Consider the following 17,945-nt stretch of genomic DNA (forward strand, 5'->3'; position numbering starts at 1 on the left):
GAGAACGGCGACACTCCTTTAATATATACCGTAGCATTACGCCACGCAACGAAGGAAATCGTTACACTGCTCGTTAACCTTAGTGCGAATATTAACTAGATAACTTTATTTAAAAGAAAGAATATAAGTCTTTTAAGTTTAGTTTATATATTACGGTAATAATATATAGCTAACTAGTTTTTCGATTATAAAGTAAATATTAATAATAAAAGCGGTATTAATAAAAGATAAAGTTTACTTTTAAAGTTAATATATAAAGTATAAAAATTAAGCGAATTATATAAAGTACTTTTAGCACGGTGTAAATTAATCGCTAAGCTTTTTTATTATAAGGTTAATTTTTTTATATAAATAAAACATAGCTATTTTAAAAAACCGTTACTCGCTTAACTTATAAAAAATAAGTATAAGTAAAAAACTAAGTGTTTAATTTATTATACCCGGATTAATACCGAGTAATTAAATACTTTAAGCTAGTCGGTATTACGGCGAGTATTAACGTAGACTAGGATATAATTATAATAATAAGCATATGCATTTATTAATGAGAATAATAGAGATAAAAAGGAAAAAAGAGGCTATCTACGGTAAGAACGAAGGCCGCACCTATATAAGGTCCCCGGACGGGGTTCGTGTAACTTAGGGATAGCCGTTAATTTATCGCTAGCTGGTGTAAGGCTTAAGCTTCGTGCTTAGCCGTTACACTACCCCCTTCTCCACGGAGGCTTAGCAGGGCCGGTTCCGTTTATTATTTACCGTGGCGCCGACGGCGTTTTTTAGTCACGTTTTTTTTAACCTTTTATAAAAGCTTATTATTAAAGATATCGCTTAATAGTTTATTATTAACTACTGCCGTAATTTATTCCTTTAGCTTAAGTGGTAATCTCGGCGCGTCCGGGTTTACTTCGTAAAACTCTTTTACTCGCACAGCTACGTTTTTTAAATTAATAGCCGGGTATTATATAAAGTTTAAGTTATAACTTAATTAATCGACTTAATATTAAAGCTTACCCTTTAAGAGCTTAAAAGAAATTACTTTTAAGACCGTATATTTTTATTCTTTATCGATTATTATAAAATTTAAGGGTATAATACGTTATCCGAGCACCGGGTTTTAAAATATTTTAAATAGTTTATTAATATTAATTACACGGTTAATTTTTATTTCGACGAGGAGGTCGACCTCGTAAACGTTTTCGTACGGGTTATTTAAGACCTTATACGGTTTTACGTAAAAATTATTTAAGTTATTATAAAAACGATTAATACTTTAATTTTTATAACGAATATAAACTATATTCTTAATTTATTAATCGATAAGCCGACGGGCTTTATTTATTTATTTCCGTTAAACCTTTTAAGTTTTTTATATGTTTATTTTAACGAAAACGATAACCTCGTCGCGGCGTTTCGTAAAGCTTCGTGCTTTTTCTTTTAAAAGCTTTTTTCGTAATAATAACGTTATACGTGAACGTGTTTTTTAATCGAAAATTATTTTTAATAAATACCTTATTTTTATTTTTACCGGTGAAAGCCCGGTGCTATTATAAGGCTAAGTAGCATGCGCGAAATCGAGGTAAGGTAATAAATTTAACTAGTCGTCTTAAAAATAACCGATAAAAAGCCGTAGTTTTATTTAAAAAAACTAGTTAACGATCTCCGTTTATTTATCGGTTTAAGAATACTCGGCCGTAAACCGCTATAGCTTAATACCGATTAGTTTCGTAAGCTCGTTCGAGAAGTTTATTATAAATTAAAGGCCTTTATTCGAAATAATAGTTTTAAGAGTACTATAAATCCGCTAAGGGAAAAAGTAATAAAGCTTCGTTAATTTAATTACCGTGCACGTTTTATAAGTAAAAATCGAGAAAAATCGCTTTTTTAATTTATTAATAATTATTAAAACCGAATCGTAACCCTTTTTATCTTTTAGTATTAATTTAAAGTCTATGCTCACATATTACTAAAGGCGTTCCGAAATAAGGAAAGGCTAGAGTAATCCTGCCGGCTTTTAACGGGTCGCGCGGCTGCGTAGGCACTCGGGGCAGTAAATATAATATTAATCGATAAAAGCTCTTATGCTCGGCTACGTATATCGCTCTTAAAATATTTTACGTATTTTATTCCGCCTCGGATAAGCGCGGTTAAATAAACGATAAAACTCGTCGTATAGGCGCGTTTAAAAGTCCTCTTTATTTAATATTATTAACCTCTTTTAAAATAATAGTAGCTCGTTGTGAAAAGTGTAGTTTTCGTCCTCGTTCGATACACACTACCGCTCTTAGTTTAATTTAAAGGATTTCCGGTTAGCGAACAATATCGCGTTAACTAGTAGAATTTTTTAAAACTCTTCCGGCTCTTCGGTCTCCTCTATGCGGCCTTAATCGGCGGGAAGTATTATTTACTCGTTTAAAAAAAGCGCTATAACTAAATTTATTAATATACCGCCTGTGAACGCGTTAAGAAAAAAGAGGACTTAAGTTTTATTTTATTCCTTAATAGCTTACTACGTTACTAAGTCTTCGGCCTTTTACGAAAAAGTATTAATAACTAAGTTTTACTTATTAAGCTTATAATAAAGCTAGTAATTAAAGCGAGAAAGGAATTAATTTTATAAAACTTAACTCGAGTTAAGCTTTCGTTTTATAGCGAAATATTATAAGGTTTAATAATTAATATAAATATCGAATCGACGTCGGTAAAAAACTAGCGTTTACTCTTATTTTTATAAGGCGCGTATTATAATTAAAAGCTTTTTATTATAGATTATATAATTATATTCCGTCGATATTATTATTTAAAAAAAAAGCAGCTAAATACTATTCGCTTTAATCGTTTTTTTATATAAGCATTATTAATACGACCTCGTTAAAAGTATTAATTTTTACCTTAATAGCGCGGTCTTTATAAAAATGCGAAAGGATTAACGCGTTAATAATAGCGGCTTTAAGCTCGTTTAAAAAGGATTAATATTCTTAAATTTATTCTTAAAACGAGAACGCGGTTAATTTATATAAAAGCTTCGCGATACGGTTAAATTTATCGATAAATTAACGGTAAAAGTTATTAAATTTAAAGAAAGACTAGAGTTCCCGTACCCGTGTAAGCGGTTTTTAAGCAGCTATAACGGTCACCTTTTCGGGGTCGACCGAGATACCCGTGGTCGAAATAATATAGCTAAAGAACTTAGTTTTAATTACGCCGAACTCGCTTTTCCTAATGTTTACTTAAAGGCCTACTTCGCGTAGCTTTTATAAAACTTAACGAATATACTTTTTATAAGCCTTTAAGTTTTTAAAAAAAATAAAAATATCGTCGACGTAAACGGTATAAAATTTATCGAGGAACGAGAATAAAACTTTATTAATATAACGTTAAAATATACTAAAATTATTATAAAAGCCGAAAGGTATTATCCGGTATTTATACTATTCGAAACGCGTTCGAAAAGTAATGAGGTCCTCCGATTATTTATTTATTTTAATCCGATAAAAAGCCTATCGGATATCTAGCTTAATATACACTTTTACGCGTACGATACGCTTTAATATCTCCCCGATTAAAGGTAAAAAGTAACGGTCTTTTTTAATATATATATTTAGCTCTCGGTAATCGATATAAAATTAAAGATTATCGTTAAGTTTTCGTGCGAAAAAAACGAGGGATTTATATTTAGCTTTATTAAATACGATTTATTCTTTTCGAAGGTTTTTAATGAAATATTCTTTTAAAGTAATTAATTAATCGGTAAATATATTATAAAATAAATACGTTTATATAAAAAGAGCGTTAAGGATTAATTTAATCTTATAGTCGCTATCCCGGTACGGGGGCAGGTAATCGCTCTTTACTTTCGAAAAAACGTCGTAGAATTCTTCGTAATCTTAAAACAGTTTTTAAAAAATCTCGTCCCGGGTTACTTCGTTTTTTATTATAAAGAGTTTTCGATTAACCGGTTAAAAATAAAGACTAAGAAATAATATCTATTAATAACGTGGTGTTTATAATTAACCGGGCGCCGTAGGTTACGAAAATAAACGTCCTTTAAGATTAAATAAACGTTTAAAAAAAGGGGAGATAAACTCAGGCGCTTCGAAAGGTTACGAGGTCGGCTCGGTAATATAAAGGCCCTTTTAAATGCCTAATTTATTTTTTATAACGCCTCTCGTTAACTTTACTTTTATAATATAGCTCTTATAGTTTTTTTTAAAATTTTAATAATAGCTATTATAGTTAATAGAACTTAATTAAGCTTTCGTGCTCTCTATCGACGGTCTCTTCGCTTTATATCGCGCTATGCCTTTTAATCGAGTTTTCGTCGAAGGTTCTATACGGGCATAATAATATCGAAACGTTAATCCTTTTAATACGATAAATCCGGAGTGAAATAAAAGCGTTAACGGCCGTAGTTTAGTATTAACTAATAAAAAAAAAAACTATAGTTTAATAATTACTTAGAAATCTTATGGATCGCTTAAATTAATTTTTAAGAGGTATATCGTAAAAAAGTGCAACCGTGTATTTAAAAATTAACCGTAATAAAGCTTTAAATTAATTAAATAACTATAACGTGGTTTATTAATAAACGGGACATATTATATACCGGGATATTTTTTCTACTTTTCGATATTTTTATATAAATTTATTTAATTATAACGCGTTTTATTAATTAAATTTACTCGCTATCCGATTCGCTACTCGATTTTATATCTTTTTTATATGTTCGCGTATTATGGCCTGTTTCGCCGCAGATCCTACAGCGCCTGCCGCCCGTCGCGCGCTTTTTCGATAAACTACTATTTTCGCCTTTATTAGTCGCTGGCCGTTTCTTTTTTGCTTTCTCGTCCTGTAGCCTTCGAGATTCCTTAATCGTAAGGGCTTTTTTAAGCTGGACTCGCGATTTTTTAGCTCTCCGGCGTTTCGAAAAAGCTAAATTAGCCTTTTATAATATGCGTATTTAATCCTTTATAAGGGTTATTTTATATACGACTATATATATACTTTTCGTTATTTAGTTTATCGCTTTTAAAATTAATATTAAAAAGCTTTTTTAATAAGTAAACATTTTTTTTTAATAAAAGAAAAGTGTTTAGTTATTTATTAAAAAATTAAACGACGTTTAAAGGTCGTAAGTGCTAGCCGTCCCCGGACGCGACGGGCTAGGTATAAATATCCGGAGACGCACATTTAACTTATTAATTACCTCGTTAAGGTTATAAGGTATTAAATTAAATACGCTAAATTTAAATTTAATATTAATTTCCGTAAAAATAGTAAAATACGCGGCCTTAAACGTGATAAAAAACTCGAGTTTCGTAATATAATTAATCGAGGTTTTAATAAATAGCTCGATTTCTTTCGAATACGCGCGCTTTAAAAGCGAATAAAATACTATATCTAATAATTAAAATAAATAAAAAAAGTAAAGAAGCATACTAAGCGTAATAATGCCGTTGTTTTTATAGTATATCTCGAATTTAGCCGAAATATAGCTCTCGTGGCCGTCGAAAATTAAAAAGCGATATAAACCCTTCGTTCGCGATTTAGTATACTTATCGAAATATTTAATTTAATTTAAGCCTGTTTTATTATTTATTTAACTATTCGAAATCGGTTTAATTACTTAATTACCCGGTAAATCGTATTCGGTAGCTTAATTCGCTAGGTAATATTAACTTTAAATAATTAAGAACGGCGAAATATACTAGCTTTACGAATTAATACATTTAATCGCCGTCGACTATTCCCGATTATTAAGCTAGACCGATTTCGCCTTCCTACGCCGATCGGCGTGTATTACGACGAGGGTTAACCCGATTATATTTATTATAAAACCGGTTTTATCGAAATTATATATATTTTTATTAACGATACCGTATTTAGCCTTAATATTTACGACTAGTTTAAACCAGCCGGAAATAACGTTTAAATCCTCGTAAAGGGCCCTCTAGTAATCGTATCGACGATTTATTCTAGTCTTAAGGTCTAGGTTACGGTTAATAAATCGCCTAACCCAGTGCTTACCGACGTATTCGCCGCCGCGCGACGCGGTAAAGAGATTGGCCATATCTTCTACACTAGCTATATTAGGAGGCATCCTCGGATATTTAAATTAATTATATAATTACGAAGCACCTCCTTTTTAATCGGATTTAATTTTCGTCGAAAATATCCGATTTCGCGTTATAAAGGTCGGCCGTGGAGTCGGTAGTTTAAAGAAGTTCGTGGGACATTAAAAGCTTTCGTAGCAGCTCTTTAATTAATATATTTTACAGGGTTTCGCGTCGCTTAAATCGCTAAATCGATCCGTTTTTCTAATAAAAGATTAAGCATTGTAATTATAAAATTAAAACGTATTAAAATTTAAAAAGTATAATTAATTAAAAAAGTGTCTCGGTATATAATATATCTCGCTTATTAGTAAACTACGTTATTTTTAAATCTTTTCACGGTAACCGGTTTATTATAAACGGTTTAAAAGAAAGACTAAGCTTAAGCGAGGCGTGCGTAAAACGCTTTATCGGTTAATAATTATACTTATATTTTAATATTAATTAATACGCGTAAAGAAATAACGATTTTATTTTTTTTAATTATTATGTTAATAATAAAAACATTATTTCCGATTAAGTTCTTAAGAAAAAAGAGTTCGATTATTTTTATCGTTAATTAATTAATATTAAATATAAAGCTTAAGCGGGAAACTTTATTTAAGCTTTTTTTTTCCGACTTTTTCGACAAGCTGTGAAATTTAATCTGCTCGGTAATCGCATTTATATCTATACGATTTTTCGGGTATCGACTAGTAAAGTGGCCAGCTTTTTTATAGTTATAATAGGTAAACTTAAGAGGGTTCGGTATAGTTTTAAGAGCTGGCGATTCGCGTATAGCGGGTGTAGTCGCCTAAGGAGCGTTAGTGGGCGTTTTTACCGAGGCGGCTAAATAGATTAACGTGGTAACCGGGGCGCTTAGCTTAAGCGTAATAAGTTCGAGGGAGCGCCGGGCTATTATTTTAGCGTTTATATAAGAAAACCTAGTCGCCCGGGGTAAAAACTTTTTAATTATTTCTTTTAACTATTAATATACCTCGGAGTAATATACGTAGAATTTTTAAAAATTTAAAAACGAGTTTATATAATAATATAAAATAAAAGTTTATAATCGGTTAATAAGTTTTCGATTTAGCTCGTATTTTTATTTTAAATACGGAATTTTAATTAAATTAATTAACTTAATAAACTTCGCGTAAAACTTAAAGAATTTCGTATCGAGGTTTATTTAAAAATTAATTAACTCGTTTTTAATTATACCTTTACGGTTAAGGTTATTAAACGATAATCGTAATAAATCGTATACTTTACGAGAAATAAAGTATATTAACGAGGAGCTCTTATCGAAATAAAGGGCTAATATAATTATAATAAGCCTTGAGATTAACGATATAAACTAAGCGAATCGAGTATTTTCGTTCGAGAAAAGCTACGTATTATATTTTAATTTATAAAACGTAAGCGTTTCTTATTTTTTAAAGGTAAGAGAGACTTTATTCGTTAATTAATCCGGATTTCGTAATTTAAGGGTATATTTTAACGTTATCGCGATAACGGTTATTTTATATAAAAATTACCGTTAAGGTAAAAGCGAGTTAAATAACTTAAACCCTCGCTTTACGAAAAGTAATAAAAAGATAAGTTAAGAGGTAATTAAAATAATATCGGATTAGCCCTTTAATTAAGTAAAGCGGTTTATTATAAACTTTAATTATTAAAATATTTTAACGAGGGGGTCGGTGGTTGTAATAGGTAGCTCTAGTGCCTTTTTTTTAAAGGCGGAAGCCTCTACGGCCCTACGAGGGTTAAAATTATAAGCTCTAGCTCTAGATCATCCTAATGCGGCACCTCGGGTCTTAACTCGAGCGCCGGAGGAAACTTTTAAAAGGAATAGCCGCTAGTACGGCATAAATCGTGCGGTTATCGAAAAAACTATCGTCTTTTAAAAGGGGAGTATTCGTCGCTAAATTTATAGGTAAGCGGAATAGAAAAAAAAACGCGAAATAATAACGTATTTAAAAAAAATAGAAAATAATTAAGCTTAAGAGATAAAATAACCTCGGCTTTAAATAATCTCTATTATTATATCACGGCGAGTATTAACGTAGATTAAAATATAGCCACAGCGATAAATATAAATATTTATTAACGAAAATAATAAAGATAAAAAGAAAAAAAGAAGCTATCTACGGTAGGGACGAAGGCCGCACCTATATAAGGTCCCCGGACGGGGTTCATATAACTTAAGAATAGCCGTTAATTTATCGCTAGCTAGTATAAAGCTTAAGCTTCGTGCTTAGCCGTCACACCCTGCGAGAGTAAATTATTAAAGCCGAATTCGGCTATAAAATAAATAATCGGATCCGCCTCTCTTTATTTTTTTAATCGCACCTCCTTTTCGCTTTAAAGCTAATTATATTAATTAAAGTCCTTCGTAATAATTAACTTTATTATTATCCTCGTTTTTTTTTATTACCTCGATAATAATACGGAGTTTTCTATACGTCTTTTAAAGCGCCGAGGGGTCTTTTATAAAAACGTATATAAACGTTATTAAGACCGCTTATTCCGGTAGCCGCACGATTATCGCGGTAATATTTAACGATTTTACCGGGACTTGTTTCGTTTTTATTTTTTTATTAATTTAAAGTATATTTCGAATCGGCTACCTCTTTTTTTCCGAATTAATGGGATTATTTTAACTTATTTATAATATTTTATCGATATTATTAAAAGCTTCTTTTAAACTATTCTCGCGTGCGGCTTTTAAATCGAGATTATTATCGCGTATTATATATTTTCGTCGTTAATAAAATTATCGTGAACGAGTCTTTACTTTTTTACGTTATTTTAAATAATACGAAACGGTTTAATTATAATTCGATAAATATAATTTCGAGTAATATTAACTAAACGACTATATATTATATAGTAAAATCTAAGTTTAGCGTCCGCTTGTTTAATATTAAAACTAAGAACCAGAAATAATGTGGGGCCCCTACGTCTTGCGTAAGCGATGTAGGAGAAGTACCGGTCATCGCCAAGCATGGCTGCTGTAGGGATGCATATTTGGCGCTGACCGCTAAGCCCTGTATTCCAGCTGCCTTGGAGCCAAAAGTGGATCGGTGGATTACACCCTGGATAGAAGGGCGGGCAACTTTGAGCTGACTGTCTTCAGAGTCGTTCTACGCTTTATGTATCCAGGGCTCAGGAAATACCCGTCCCAAATACATCTACTTCAAACTCCCATCCAATAAAATCCACTATCTCGCGCCGGTCCATGTCAGGCTTATTCGCAAGCTGATAGCTAAGGGCCATCTCTATTGCAGGTGTAGTTTTAGGGTCGGGGACCAAGACGGTTCGCCGGTGTCGTCGTCCCGTATCGTGCGTGCGTCGATCGGGCGCGGCGGACTGCGCGAAGGCTGTAAGGGATGGTGTTTGCTTTCTTGTTATTCTTCGACCTTTGAGTAATTATAGAAAGCATTTAGTGGTGTCGAGGTTTCGACAGTTGGGAGGCCATCTTCATGATCTTATTCGGGGCTTGTCGGAAAATCAAATGCGAAGGGTCGTAGGTTGAAATGACGACGCTAGGACCGCAGTCAGGCCATGAATTGAAGTCACAGTACCTGTGGAGCGTTATGTAGTTTCGTCTCTTTTAGTGGCAGTAGGCCTGGCTTTTAATGGGTAGCCCGCTAGACAACGGATCCCCGTCTATTAAAGCAATAAGCAAGTGCCTCGACATAGACAATACTTGCCACTACTTGGGTTATTTAGTCGGGCTAAACTCTGTTTCGATTACCTATTACTTTTTATTAAACCACGCGATATCGAAAGAGAAATCCTTATCCAGTGTAGCCAAAATGACTGTTCAACTCGATCACCACGCCCTTCAATCACCCTTCGCAGCCGGTCGCAGCAGTTACCATACCGTGCCATGATGCTGATTGGACGGCAGCGCTCGCAAGGTCGCGCGGGGTCGCGCGTCCTAGCAATGTCAGCCGCATCAGGCTGGCGCCTCCAGCATCTGGCAATCTCGAGACTCGACATACCCGGCGACTTCGCTACCCAAACGAAGACGCTAGAAGCATCGAAAGAATCAATCATCATACCTAATACTCTGGCCTAGACCGACCGATGGATTCGAGCAGCAATCCTAATCCGCCTCTGAGGATCCTCTCCCTGGGTAAGTCCCCGGTTGTCATGTCCAATGCTCTATCTAACAACCTAAGATAGCGGCGGCATCCGTGGGAAGTCCAGCTTCTTAATCCTGGAGAACATCATGGAACGCATTCGTGAATTAAAAGGCCTCGATCGAGTCCCTAGGCCATGCGAATACTTCGACCTAATCGGCGGCACGAGCACTGGCGGGTATACTTCCCCTTATTACGACTGTCTTATTTATTAATAACTCGATAAGGATTATTGCGATTATGCTTAAAAGACTAAGAATAACGGTCGACGAATGTATACGAGCGTACGAGAATGTCGGCCGGGCCGCCTTCACGCCGAAACGGACACTCCTACCGATTGCCCCGCCGAAAGGTGCCTTCTCTGCTACAGCGCTCGAGGGTACTATTAAACAAGTCGTTCGAGAAATCTGTACGGAACCGGCGTGCGTAACGCAGTGAAGCCAAGGCCAGCCCACCACCGATACCTGCCCACATAGATCTGGGGTTGCGCCACGTAACATGTACGAAGACGTATGCTGTTAGGACTAAAGGCTGGAGATGCAATGATGTTGTTGTTATGCTCTATCTACAGCCGTTCTGGCTTGCTAGCTAATCCACTCTAGAGAAACAGGCAGCCACTGGCAGTTGGTAGCCTGTAGCTACAACATATGCTATTATAATAAACTAGGCGGTAGCACTGCAACAGGTATTCCTAACGTTTCGCAGTACTGTTCTAGCGATCACGAAGGCGAATGTTAATACAGGCCCCACTCTTTTCACGATATACGACCCATCTGCGGCCTTCTAAAGCTGTACGATCTAGTAAGTTGCCTATACGACCTCGACCGCCACGACGTTCTTCAAATCCATTAAACTTAGCCGAGATAAGATTAAATTATCGATGCAGGATTTGGATAACCTATACGAGGTTATTATCAGTGAGGCTAAGAAGCAGTTTCCCGACCGAAGCCAGTTACAAATTTTGGGTATCGGTACCGGACTTGGGGACGTAGTCGATATCTAGGACTCCCGAATGTTTATTCTGAAGGCGCTGAAAAGGATGGTATCGAATTCGACAGGCCTGGGATGGCCAAGTCGGCGATCGAGTCCGACTGTAGGAGGACGGCTATGGTCGGACCTAAGTGGAAGGTGACGTCCTCCGCGACGGCGGCGGTCGTGAACGGCGCCCCTTTCACCAGCTTCAGACCGACGTGCAGGTTCCGCGTCATGACGAGAATGCCTTGTACGTAAAAGAAGAGCCCCGGCGTCGGCAGGTGCGAGTCGTCCCCGTGGCGCAGTACTTCGCGGAGCTCCCCTGCGCCTAGTCGAACTGGTGCATAGTCTTGCTCTTCCACCGCAGCATCTCCCCCTCCGAGATCCGCCTCACGATCTCGTTGCTACCTTCGAAACCGATGTTCGCGCCCGAGTGCAGGGTGACGCCACCGCTCAACGCCGCCGGTTGCCGCTGGCCCCTGTCAGCAGCAGCGTGCCGCATCAGCTCGAGGAGTTCGGACGCGAACACCAGCTGCTTCCGCATCGGCGCGTTTGGCTTTGTGGCATAGTTACAGATATACCATAACAGCGCCAGCTCCATCGACTGCGTCAGGCTGAATCGTGATATCGTGTTTATGCCTGAGCCCGATCGCCATGCTCTGGTTGTACCAGTCACTATTGGGTGGTTCCTCTAACTCGAGCAGGCCGTCCTCGGTGAACCACGTTTTCGACACCAGCTTTCACGGGGCGCCGAACCGGCAGAGTGGCCTGTCGCGCTTCGTCCCGCCCTCCTTCAGGGCGTCTTTAAAGGGGTACTTGACGCACGTCGGGCTATGGTGGTGCAACGGGCAGCGTGAGGACTGAACTCGGTAGTAGGCACGGCGTTCGGGTCGAATTCTTTATGTCACATCAAGTTTTGTAGTGAGAGCTTCTGGACGTTGTTACGCCCGCTCAGCAACATCTTGCGATAGTCTTGTTCAAAGTCGTAGTGGTACAATCGCGAAGAGCTGCTAAAATGCAATGCATGCGACAACGAAGTTCACTTGAACGAGTTACCGAATTAGCCACTACGCGCCGGTTCTGCAGGAAGTGACCTGACTGACCCGATTTGACTGAACTGATGCGATTGACCTGAACTGATCGATTTGATGAATAGCCCAGACTGCCACGCTACACCGCTGGCAGCACCTTTTTCATCTCCCTTTCAATTCCATCCTACCTCTAATTCTATCCCACGTCGTCTTTCCTTCGGCATCACTTCGCGCAGGTTTTTATTGCCCGGCCATTTCATCAGCACACAGCAGGAACACTCCCTCTGCTGCGGACTGCGCTATCTGTAACACATCACAGAAGATGTAGGTCCCCAATCCGGGGATTAAGTATTGCCTTTTTTTTCCGACGGAGGACTTGGTTGGCATTATGCAGGAATTGAAAACTCATCTGGGCGTCGCCTATTCTATGCCAGACAACGCAAAGAAATAGGTAGACCACGCCACAAGTGAAGACCTCCTCCTTTAAAGGATTGTAATATCGATTCTAGTTTAGTACGTACTGCCAACGCATTGCCTCATCTTGCAGTGATGATGATATCCGTGCCATAGCGATATGTGCTCTGACATGCCCAAGCCGATCGACAATGTCAGGATCTTTGATATTCTGGTAGATAGCGAGGAGCTCTGTGGCTAGTACTCTGGCTTCGTCGCTGCGGTCTTGTCTGATGCGAACCTCGGTAAGGGATAAGAGCAATCGCCGAAACCCTTTGGTCTGGTGGCGGCATGATTGCCTCAATTGCACAACCTCCGGTTCTAGTATTGCTCCAGCTTGAGCAAGATAAGATAATGCTTCTTCCGCGTGAGCCAGCTCGCAATAGATATCGGCCACAGCCGATTTGACGAGAAGGCGTTTGGATTCACTTGTCTCGGTATTATTCATGCATGCCTCGAAGCACCTTCGTGCTTCTTGGAAAAGGCCCTCTCCACGGGTGATCCGACCGACGCAGAACATCTGGTCCCATAGAAGGCTTTCTTGCCAGTCTAATAGCCTTAGATATGGTGTTCCCTTCTTTGCCTCTATATGTGCCCGGGAGAAATCGAAATTATAAACATGATTGGTCGCTTGAGATAGATGTAAAGCCGCTAGATCTTCGGTCGGGACCTTATCCGCATTTGAAGTCGCGCTCGCTATGAATTCCTCAATTATACGTTCTGAGCCTTTCGTATCTCCACTAAGGCGTAATAAAGTGCTCCTTCGATAAGCGATCCGCGCTTTGAGTTTCGTACAGTCGTAACTCCGTACCAGTCTCTGCGCTTTCTCAAGGAGGTATTCAGGGCTCATTACTGCCCAGGACCGGATGCTTGACGCAGCTAAGAGCGCTTCGGCCAAGGCGAATTGACAAGGAATATGGGTTGTAGTTTGACGAGCAATGAAGCTTGCGATACTTCTCACTCGTTACCTTCCGTCCGATGTGCGCGGAGGGGGCTAAAACATACTATTGCTGAAGGTCAGGAGGGCAGTCAATGTAATCCTTCAACTCTTCAATCCGAGTACTGCCCAATATCGTGGATGTAACCCGGAGTCCTTTATCGTCAAGGACTACATTGCAATTTGACGGATAGCTGGAGCGACCCCTCGATTGGCCGTCACCGATTGTTGTAGTGAACAGTGGAGTGACTCGGCATCGTGGCTTTACATAGCAAGTATGTCTTCTTCTATACTGTTTACCACAGGTATTACAACGAGACCTGAATGTAATCTTGCTGTTCATTGTACGCACATCGAGGTTTTAATTGAGACGGTATGCCAGTCGGGTCAATGGTATCTAATTATTACAATGGACTCAAGTGGTGATGCTGCTATCGATAATAAAAGCGGGGTTTCAAAGTTCAACCTCAGCATTGCCGTGAGCCCCCCCTTAATCACATGATTGGCACTCTCTAGTTAGAGACTGCTGTCTTGGGCCCAGCTCTGGGCAAAGATCGCGACCTCGAACGGCGAGATTTTCCCTGTAAAATAAGCAAGAACTCATGGCCATCAGGGAGGTCACCAAGCGGCCACTTCCAGTCCTTACGGATCTCAGCCAAAGCTTCCTGTGGTTCCTCGTGGTCGACGAAGAAGTCTGTATCAACACCCGACTTAAGCCCATTCGTTTCCCCCACGTCGAAAAGTTCCCCAGAAAGTTTCGTGCTCTTGATATACGGTATAGGCGACGCCTTTGTGATCAAGGCAGCGTTCTGGCGGATGAAATCGAGGGAAACCTTCTCGATAGTCGCTGTTCAGATCAGCATAACTCCATTGGTAATTCAAGGTATACCCACTTCCAAAACACTTAGCGGCAGCAAGGCAGGCGGCTGGATGAGAACTCATAATGCCGTATATCTCGTCCGTATCTGCTCTGAGAGACCGCAAAAGACCACCTGCGAGCCCTCGCTCACGATGATCCTTATGCACAACTAGCTGGGTAACCCAGCAGACAATACGGTCGCCATGTTTCCAACGGCAGGCAAACGCGTTCCCAGCAAGGATTCCATCAACAGACACCCGAGTATAGGCGACCGCGGCACCGTCGGGGAGATATTGTGCTCGAATTCGAGACGTATTAAGTTAGACTTGCTGCCCTGCAGAACGTCAGGAAAATACCATGTAAAATATTCCGCTATCTTACCTCGCTTAGGTGAACTTGGGCCCCAAACCCCATAATTATTACTGAAGAGTTCCGCAGCGTCAGACAGCATGTAGTCCGTAATCTCGTGACCCGAAAAGGTTTCGTAGAGTTGGCTAGCCATGCTGAGATTGCTCTTGCTGTTAGTATCCAGAAAAATAATAGATGCTTCGGGGGCGACATGAATTGCGCGGTGACTTTGGTTGCGATGGCCGGGGTCCAAACCCCTAAGAAGTCATCCTTGTTTGTTGGTTCGACTTCATTGAGGGGAAACGAGTATCCTCGCCGGGATGCGGGATCTAAAACCACCCCTACCCCGCTCCCATCCCCCTCTTTCAGTTGTTCTATAGGTCTTTGGGCGCACACACAACCCGATACTATATGCACCATCGCAAAAAAGTTTCCTAGCTAGGATAGTCTACGGATATGCACGAATAGCAGAAAACTTTCCTAATTGGGAGCTTTGTTATTAAATGCAACATCCAATCTAGCAGTTCCAGGTTTGCCAGGTAGATTTGTAACATAGCATCCATCCGTTCGATACCTTAAATACAGTAGTATGAACATTAATTATCTCAAGTCCCGCTCTTATGTCGTTGCATATTTCACCTTCCCTCTCGCATAAGCTTGTCGGTAATACCGGAACTGAACCCTGGAAGGCCGCATGCATTCGGATGGACGCTATAGCCTCACCGACATGCAACTGCACCGGAACATGGACGTTCTAGAGTCAATAGCGTGTGAATTTGAAGCTATGTCTGTAGTGTAACTCAAGCGGCCGATCAATACGAAGTCCTTCCAGCATATTAGATTAAGCTATAAAGAGCTACCATTTCCGTACCGTCTAAGTGTGGCACATATATTACTCCTTGCAACCTATTAGGAAGCTGGAATTCGACCACTTAATCTTCAAGAACTCGGGGCCCCTTGATGGATTCGTCGACTCACCCATGGGCTGAGACGGCCTGGATGCAGGTTACAGTCAATGAATACATATACCGCCTACGTAACGGCATCTGTTCTCATGTGAATAAGCGCACCAACCCTCCTATCCTCTAAGTTGCGTCAGATTCAAGTACGTCTAATCACAGCTAGCATAAATACTTTCAAAGTGCTGCCCGATCTGCCGTGTATCATATTCAATCTTCCTCTCTTTACATCAAAAACCTATTGGCATTAAAAAGCTTTCTACGTACAGTTGCTTATACAATTATATTAGTGTGAAATATTCTCCTTGGTGTTTAAAACTAATAGGTGCATTCAAGGTGCGATACCGAGGACTTCCACAAAACCGTAACCAAACCTGATGGTACTACGGAAGTCACTGTGGTGAAAAAGAAAAAAGACTGCGGAATGAAGTCGTGTAAAACGTCAGCTTCCTACGATCCAAATCCGGCTCCACCATACCAAGGCTAAGGGCTCTTCAATACGGCAATGAATTCCCGTCAGATATCGGATTTCGAAGGACGTCTCTTGGCTTGGGCAGTGTTTGTCACCGGATACTGTGGGATGTTGCTACTCATTTCTCTCCCTTTTATTCTGGCTTGCGAGCTATGGGAATCCAGGCAGTCACAAGTGGCTAGTGTTCTAGAACTATAACCTTATTGCTAGTTCCCTAGCAAGCATCTTGCTCATCAAATAACATCCAGTGGGGATATTGCACTTCTTCTCGTGGTACAGTACTGTACTGTACTCCATGTTAGCCGTATTCTTGTCGCCGCATGGGCGAGGTCCAGCCTCTGGCTAAGACAGTAGGGTCTGTGCTCATAACGAGTCGGAAAGTGGGGTTGTTCCTCTGCCGCGCTGCTTATATAATTACCTGCTTCTGCCTAATACTTATCATTTCTGCTTTTTATCTATGTTATCGATCAACACTATGTCGCCCCAGATAAGAAGTTGGGGTGACTTTTCGACTGTTTGGGAAGAATTTGACAAAGATGGCCAATTCTTGTGTACCAAATGCGCGCTTTATGGCAAAGATGATCATGCCTACCTTGGCCGTCTTGGAGCTTGGAAAAAGGATATACGGCCAGAACAGTTTGAAACAGCACTTCAGCAAATTCCCGATGCGGATATATACCCAGAGCTTTCACCCGAAGGAGTTCTGACAGTGGCCCCAGAAAACCTTGCAGCTGATGTTTTCATCAAGAGGCCGAGTTTGACAGATTACGAGTTCTTCAAAGGCGAAACGGGATCCGGACTGTCACAGCTCCGGGATATGCTTCTAGACGAGGCCAAAGCACTCGAGGCCATCTCGCAACACCAGGTTCTTCATCCCAATATCGTTCGCTACCACGGCTGCCGCGTCCAGAGAGGTCGTGTTACCGGTATCGTTCTGGATCGAATAGACGGCTACGACCTGTGGAAACTTCTGAAATATCAACAGGGAGGAGGGGTCGATAAGGAACCCTTCATGAAAGCCCTTGCGTCGGCTGTCGAGCATTTGCATAATATTGGCTTCTCTCATAACGATCTTAACCCGCGTAATGTGATGGTGGATAAGAATGGGCGCCCTGTGTTGGTTGACTTTGGTTCTTGTCGTAGGACGGGTCAAAGAATGGGTGCTAGTGGTGGTTCTACGGGATGGAAGGATGAGAAGGATCAATACCTTACTTCAGAGAACCATCACGACACTTTCAGTTTGGAGAAGATAAATCAGTGGCTTAACAACCCAACATTTGGTTGATGATTTGGAGCTGGTGAAGGCCGAGGTACACCCCAGCTAACGGCCTGAGAAACTCTGTGAAGACTTTCTCATGGCGGTTAGATGTATTTTTTGGGCCTGGAAGGCGTATGTATTATGGTGCACAGTTAGGCCATTAATCGAAGTCACAGTGCCTGCGGAGCGAGAGTTTCCTCTCTTTTAGTGGCTGTAGGCCTGACTTTTAGTAGGTAGCCCGCTAAACCACGGCGACTAAGCGCCTAGTCATGGACAGTGCTTTCCATTACTTGGGTTGTTTGGTCGGGCCAAACTTTGTTTCGACTACTTATTACTCTTTATTAAATTACGCGATATCGAAAGAGAAATCTTTATCTAATATAGTTAAAATAATTATTCGACTTAATCACCACGCT

General features: G+C 39.9%; 5 protein-coding genes across 5 annotated transcripts; 3 read left to right on the plus strand and 2 right to left on the minus strand.

Moving 5' to 3' along the window:
- Nucleotides 1-10,184: 10,184 nt before the first annotated feature.
- On the plus strand, nt 10,185-10,678 carry PG997_013578 (FabD/lysophospholipase-like protein; the record flags this gene model as incomplete). The annotated part of the gene is made up of 3 exons (XM_066817892.1): nt 10,185-10,233; nt 10,280-10,418; nt 10,468-10,678. The coding sequence occupies 3 exons, from the start codon at nt 10,185-10,187 to the stop codon at nt 10,676-10,678; spliced, it is 399 nt and encodes a 132-aa protein (XP_066663584.1).
- A 578-nt stretch (nt 10,679-11,256) lies between these two features.
- Nucleotides 11,257-11,756, minus strand: PG997_013579 (uncharacterized protein; the record flags this gene model as incomplete). The annotated part of the gene is made up of 2 exons (XM_066817893.1): nt 11,257-11,534; nt 11,621-11,756. 2 exons carry the CDS (start codon nt 11,754-11,756, stop codon nt 11,257-11,259), a joined length of 414 nt encoding a protein of 137 aa, XP_066663585.1.
- A 110-nt stretch (nt 11,757-11,866) lies between these two features.
- Nucleotides 11,867-12,076, plus strand: PG997_013580 (uncharacterized protein; the record flags this gene model as incomplete). Its single annotated transcript, XM_066817894.1, has 1 exon — nt 11,867-12,076. The coding sequence occupies one exon, from the start codon at nt 11,867-11,869 to the stop codon at nt 12,074-12,076; it is 210 nt and encodes a 69-aa protein (XP_066663586.1).
- Nucleotides 12,077-14,145: 2,069 nt separating this feature from the next.
- PG997_013581 (Acyl-CoA N-acyltransferase) lies at nt 14,146-14,994 on the minus strand (the record flags this gene model as incomplete). The annotated part of the gene is made up of 2 exons (XM_066817895.1): nt 14,146-14,480; nt 14,874-14,994. 2 exons carry the CDS (start codon nt 14,992-14,994, stop codon nt 14,146-14,148), a joined length of 456 nt encoding a protein of 151 aa, XP_066663587.1.
- Nucleotides 14,995-16,746: 1,752 nt separating this feature from the next.
- On the plus strand, nt 16,747-17,556 carry PG997_013582 (uncharacterized protein; the record flags this gene model as incomplete). Its single annotated transcript, XM_066817896.1, has 1 exon — nt 16,747-17,556. One exon carries the CDS (start codon nt 16,747-16,749, stop codon nt 17,554-17,556), a length of 810 nt encoding a protein of 269 aa, XP_066663588.1.
- Between the last annotated feature and the right edge of the window lie 389 nt (nt 17,557-17,945).

Source organism: Apiospora hydei (genome assembly GCF_038363865.1).
Source record: "Apiospora hydei strain CBS 114990 chromosome Unknown utg000009l_segment0_segment0, whole genome shotgun sequence".
Taxonomy (NCBI): domain Eukaryota; kingdom Fungi; phylum Ascomycota; class Sordariomycetes; order Amphisphaeriales; family Apiosporaceae; genus Apiospora; species Apiospora hydei.